At 36.9% G+C, this 6,020-nt stretch overlaps 1 protein-coding gene across 1 annotated transcript; it reads right to left on the reverse strand.

The window, feature by feature from the left end:
- Positions 1 to 2,910: 2,910 nt before the first annotated feature.
- Positions 2,911 to 5,458, reverse strand: AAE3 (AMP-dependent synthetase and ligase family protein). The gene is made up of 4 exons (XM_079070626.1): positions 5,188 to 5,458; positions 4,014 to 5,061; positions 3,455 to 3,558; positions 2,911 to 3,363 (listed from the first exon to the last, which is right to left on the reverse strand). The coding sequence occupies exons 1-4, from the start codon at positions 5,380 to 5,382 to the stop codon at positions 3,145 to 3,147; spliced, it is 1,566 nt and encodes a 521-aa protein (XP_078926752.1). The 5' UTR covers positions 5,383 to 5,458; the 3' UTR covers positions 2,911 to 3,144.
- Positions 5,459 to 6,020: the final 562 nt, after the last annotated feature.

The following is a 6,020-nucleotide window of genomic DNA, read 5'->3' on the forward strand; positions in this document are numbered from 1 at the left end:
AATTTTGTTTAGATTGCTAAGGCTAAAAAGTAATTTATTAAAAATTCACTTTTTACGTTACGCATAGTCGTGCCGGTTTAATCGTGAAACTTCGACGAGTCATAACTTCTTCGTTATAAGTCGGATTTCAACGTTCTTTATATGTACGGAATCAATACTATAACTTTTGTTAATATTATTTGTCCTAAATAATCTTCTATCAAAAAGTTATTTTTAACGCTTATTATCTCTAAATTGACTAGCCCGAATCTGCGGGCGTTACATCAAGCCAAAGAAAGTCGCTTTGTTTGATAAGATTGTGACATATTATTTCGTTTGTTTTCCATAGAAGTGCTATTGTCAAAATTAATTTGGTTGGTTTGCTTCAAAGCCTCAATATTGCTTCTATATAATGTTATTTATTTTCTATCATTTTAGTAATTTAAATAAATTATCCACGAATAATGTCATTCTAACCCAACAAACTTTTTCGAAATAGTTTAAATGGCCCCTTAAGTTTTTTTTATTGCATTATGAGGTAACAAAGTGGGTATTGAACCGTTCATTTAGTCACCTTAACCTAATATAACCGTTTTAATATGCCACGTAACCAATTGTGTATGTTGCCTTTCTCCACCCCAACTTCCACTTCTTCTCCACCCACGCTTATGCTTTTCTTCATATACACCAGTTGCATATATATATATATATATATATATATATATATATATATATATATATATATATATATATATATATATATAAAGAGAGAGAGAGAGAGAGTACAATATTGTGCTCTTCATGTTTTATGGCATTTTCTTTCTAGCCTAGAAACTAAAGAAAGATAAAGAGTATGGAGAGAGAGAGAGATCTAGATAAATCAGATAGCGCGAAACTGAGAGAATCTCCTATATTTTGCGTCGACAAGTTTCCGACAAGTCTTATAGCATAGAGAGAGAGAGAGAGAAAAATTAATTACCAGCGTGTTTAATAAATAAGTGTAATGTTTTGTTCTCTGTCTCACATCTCCGGTAAGTTAATGATGAACATGGATTCATAAATGTAGGTTCACGACGAGTTCCAGGGGATTCAATGGAGGTTCATCAGTTTGGAATTTGGACTTCTTGTTGATTGGAATTAACTTATCAAATGCGGTGAAGATGAGAGTGTTCCTGGAAATGGTTAGTTAAACATACAAATATGTAAATAGATCTAATTAGATATTGATAGATTGGAATGGAGTGATAAGATCTATGTTCAACCCGGAGAAATGTTGTTTGGATCTTTGTTTGATGTCGGTGTTGAACGTATCCTGGGGAAGAAGAAAAGGAGAAAAATCAATGGTGTAGGTGGGTGTAAATATCTCGGTATTGGTACTCCAATGATGAGATGGAGTCTGTGATGCTCTGTTTTGTCATATTGGTACTTCACTGGTTTGCTATGAGCATGATGTTCCGACGAGATCTTGATGCTTCTGTTTTGAGAGAACATAACGAACATTACTTCCATACACGTTCTCAGCCTCGATTATGGTGGATATACAGATGGTGGAGATGGAAAATAAAGAGAAGCGGATGCTACAATGTCTTCGCCAATGGCAGAGATGGAGACGAAGAAGAAGATTGGGGACGCAGATCCAAAATTCGTATGTACAGAAGCATATGTCCTGTGCAGCTGGTATAGATGAAGAAAAGCAGAAGCAGGGGTGGAGAAGAAGCAAAAGAGGGGTAGAGAAGAAGCATAATCATGGGTGGATTTATTTCGAATTTTCTTTAATTTTTTTAGTAAAGTCACATCATCTGGGTGTGACTAGGCAGGTCAACATACACAAGTGGTTACGTGACATATTAAAACCGATTATATTAGGTTAGGAGGATTAGATGAACAGGTCAAGACCCATTTTGTTTCCTCATAATACAAGAAAAAAAAACTTAAAGGGCCATTTAAACCATTTCGAGAAAGTTTCTTATTATCTCAATTATCCACGTAGAAAAAAAAAACACTTAAAATTCCAGTTTGACCGGAGATTTAAGCCTTCAATCTCCACTTGTCTGCAATTTTGAAAAGTGTCTAGAGATGTATAAATTCCTTGATTTCACTAAAATATGAAAAATATGGCAATATTGGAGGAATCTAAAAATTGATGCTATTAAAACGAAATTGGCTCTAGCCGGTGGGCAAACCTTTTGTTAGAGATTCCATTAAATCGAGATCTTTCTATGTTCCATCCTTGTAAGGTAGATCTGATAACTCTCAACGGATCGTAAGTAATACTAATTTAATGTTGTGTTTTTTCTCATCATGATGTCATTGTTCTAGAGGTGTACAACCGGTTTTTAAGATGATCCAAACTGATTTTCAACTGATTCGATTTTTAGAGTATACATAAATATCGGTTCCGATTTTAACGGATTTCCCTTAAACCCAGTTTTCAACTTTGCTATGGTTTTTTTCTTGTTTCCACCGAATCGGTTCAGTTATCATGTCCTAATCTAGCTTCCAACATATAGAATGTGATTCAGATTGGATCGGATCAAACCAAGTTGGTTTCTACAAAACCGATTTTCAACCTAACCGGTTTTAGATAAGATCCATATCGAAGAAGTGGTTTTGTTGTACACCTCTACCTTAAACCATTTAATCATAAAAAAAACTTTAAGGTATATATTATCGCATCACCGACTTCTCTCAATAGAGTGGAAGCCAAAAGAAAAAATCTTAACGACAGAGATGCCCAAATCCATGAGTCAAATCAAAGTATCAAACATTTCGTGGTGTGTCGGCCTACCATTTTGTTATAAAGGTCTTCTTTTTGCAAACAGAAAAGAAAATGAAACAGAAACAGAGAAAAAGGAAATAAAAAACAAAAGCCGTGACCTAAAAGTTTTCTATTAGTTCAGAAATTTATATGTGTAAACATCACAATCCACATGTCACAAGTCACAACTATCATATTTTATTTTTTTCTGTTCTTTTTCAACTGTAACTCAAGAATCAAGAACATACCATAAACTCTTTTCATCATCAAAGAACAAATTACACAGACACCAGAGCTCAATATTCTAAGTTGAAACAACTCCAAATGCTACAATAACCGATTCAAAGAATCAACTCAACATTTTCCATAATAACATGTTTATATTTTTCCTTAAACTCCAAATGAATTTAAGCTCCAAATTTCGGGACTTTAGCAGTTGAGATACGCGTGAGAAAATGTTCTGCTACAATCCTCCTCTGAATCTTCCCTGTAGCCGTCTTTGGAACAGAATCCGTAATAAACACCTTCTTAGGAACCTTAAACGCCGCTAAATTCTTCTTACAGAATCTTAAAACCTCTTCCTCATCAAGACCCGATCCATCTCTAGGTATCACAGCACAATTTATCTGTTTTCATTTCATTAATAATATTAATTTTTTTTTGAAATAAATAAATAAATAAAATAAATTTTGATGTGTCATAGACTCATAGCCATACCTCTTCGCCATATTTGTCATCGGGCACACCAAAACAAACAGCTTGTGCAACATCTGGATGCGATAATAGGACAGCATCCACCTCGATAGGTGATATTTTCTCTCCTAAAATAGAAAATAAATAATAACCAAATAAAGATAGTGCAACATTTTTAATAATCTTATTATATTTTAGTAGAATCGGCATCTAATAATAGAACATACTGTTAAGTGATCTACTTTATAATAATAATAAATTGCAAATTAATAATAAAAGAAAAACACATGTTGTGTGAGATAGACGATTTTATTGTCGTTTTCGTTTAACGAGAATTCTGTGAAGGTGAGAAAATCGATGTCGACAAGTATTGTAATTTGTGTATTTTAATTGCTACACTTTTAAGGGCCCCACCTTACCAAAATCAAGAAAATAACATCCCTTGAAGCACGAAAGGGTCTAGAGATTTAGACGTTTGTGTTCGTTAAATATCAGTGACATAAGAATATAATTATTATTTTTTTATGATTAACGATTTTTTTAAATATTTTAAATTGATTTAAAAAAATTAAAGAAACAATACCTCCTCTGTTGACCAATTCCTTGATTCGGCCCACTAGATGCAGATATCCATCGGAGTCAAAATACCCGATATCACCTGTATGAAACCACCCGAATAAAAATGCGGATTTGTTAGCTTCCGGGTTGTTTTTATACCCGGTTGTCACATTCGGGCCCCGAATACAAACTTCGCCATTTTCGCCGGCTTTTTGTTCTACGCCGTTTTCATCCAATATCGCCATTTCTTGACCCACGGGTTTTCCAACTGACCCGGGAATGTGCGGGCCGTCTTCCGGTAATGGGTTGGACGACATGAGATGGGTGGCTTCGGTCATGGCGTAGGCTTCGAGAACCGGCGCGTGAAAGGCTTCTTCAAGCCGAGCTAGTATGGACGGCGCGAGTGACGCGCTGCAGCTTCGGATGAATCGGAGTTTTGGGTATGTGGGTTCGGGTTTGGATAGGTGGCGGTCGAGTATGATTTGGTGGATGGTGGGGACGGCGGTGTACCAGGTGGCATTGTATTTGATCATGTCTGACCAGAAAGTTGAGGCGGAGAAACGCCCGGCGGATGGGAGGGTGACAGAGGCTCCGGCGCCGAGTGAGCTTAGTAATCCGGCGAGTAGGCCATGGACGTGGAACAGAGGGAGGACGATGACGGTGGAGTCGGATTCAGTGAGTTTGTAAATGGATTTTATGTTGTTGACGGAAGAGGCTAAGTTGAGTTGAGTCAGTGGCACACCTTTGGGGCGGCTGGTGGTGCCGGAAGTGTGAAGGAAAAGTGCGACGTCAGATGGCTCGTTGACGATTTTCAAGGCGGAGAAATCGGAGCTAGATTCTGACGCGGCGGAGAGTTTAATACCTGATTCAACGTCGTTCAAAGTCGCCGTTATGTGAGGGATTCCGATCTTTGACGCCGCGATTTCGGCCGCTTCGATTCCTTCCTTAGCGGTCAATAAGAGTTTTGATTCAGAGTCCGATAAGTAAAACTCGAACTCATCGGCGGTGTAAGCTTGATTAAGCGGTGCTGCGGTGGCTTTCACCCGGATAACGGCCAAAAACATGATCACATACTGTAAACAAACAGAAAAATCCCATCAAAAATCTTACCCAATCGACGAATTCACCTTAATTACAGTGCGATTATAATTCTTAAGATCTGTCAAAAAAATAGGGCATAAGAGAAAAACGATACATACCTCGATGGTATTGGGAAACGTGAGGGCAACGACATCGCCGGGTTTGACACCGGCAGCCACAAGCGACGAAGCAGCATGCTCGATGAGGTGATTAAGACGAGAATGGGTGATATCGAATTTGCCGGAGACGGAGATAGCACGGCGATCGGGAAATTTGTCGGCGATGTGTTTCAGTAATCCGGTTAAAGTCTCCATTGTCAAAAAAAATATGAAATGAAAATGAAGATAAGCAAAAGGGGTTTTAGATGAGAACGGGAAGAGGGGAAGGGTGTAATATATAGAAGAATAAGGCGGCGAGCACACGGAGGAGGAACGCCGAGGGGGTTTGATTCTTGACCACGTTCGGCGAAGGTGTTAATTGGGGAAGGTATGCCACGTGGAAGATGACATGTAATGGAGGTCGATCATTTTTCAACTTGAATCGGGAACGGTCTCACGTGAGATAAGCATGTCAAGATCCCATGTTATATGTATGAATACTTTATTTTGGTGAAAAAAAATACAATGCCTTAGAAATTATTACTTGGTATCATTGGATTATATTTTTTCATATATTTCGATCAATGGAAATTAATAACAAATATTATTATAAGTTTCATTAGTGTGGTTTCATTGGATTAACCCATAAAATTTCACTTATAATACTATTTTATCTCACTAGATCGATAGTTGTGATAACACACCCTCCACACGATGCGGTTATCTTCAACATCGTATGGTCTTAAACAAAACACTCCATTAAACCTTTAAAGTTTAATGGTTTATCACATCACCATTTTAATATATATATATATATATATATATATATATATATATATATATATATATATATA

This window comes from Lactuca virosa, chromosome 9, assembly GCF_052849685.1.
Source record: "Lactuca virosa cultivar CGN04683 chromosome 9, Lactuca_virosa_CGN04683_v6, whole genome shotgun sequence".
Lineage (NCBI taxonomy): Eukaryota > Viridiplantae > Streptophyta > Magnoliopsida > Asterales > Asteraceae > Lactuca > Lactuca virosa.

Bases quoted from the DNA above. Each gene is read 5' to 3' on its own strand.
- AAE3 (XM_079070626.1), bottom strand. From the start codon at position 5,382: ATGGAGACTTTAACCGGATTACTGAAACACATCGCCGACAAATTTCCC. The intron at 3,559-4,013 runs GTATTGTTTCTT...TTTCTATTTTAG, and splicing joins GGAATTGGTCAACAGAGGAG to GAGAGAAAATATCACCTATC. The intron at 3,364-3,454 runs GTATGGCTATGA...AAATGAAAACAG, and splicing joins ATGACAAATATGGCGAAGAG to ATAAATTGTGCTGTGATACC.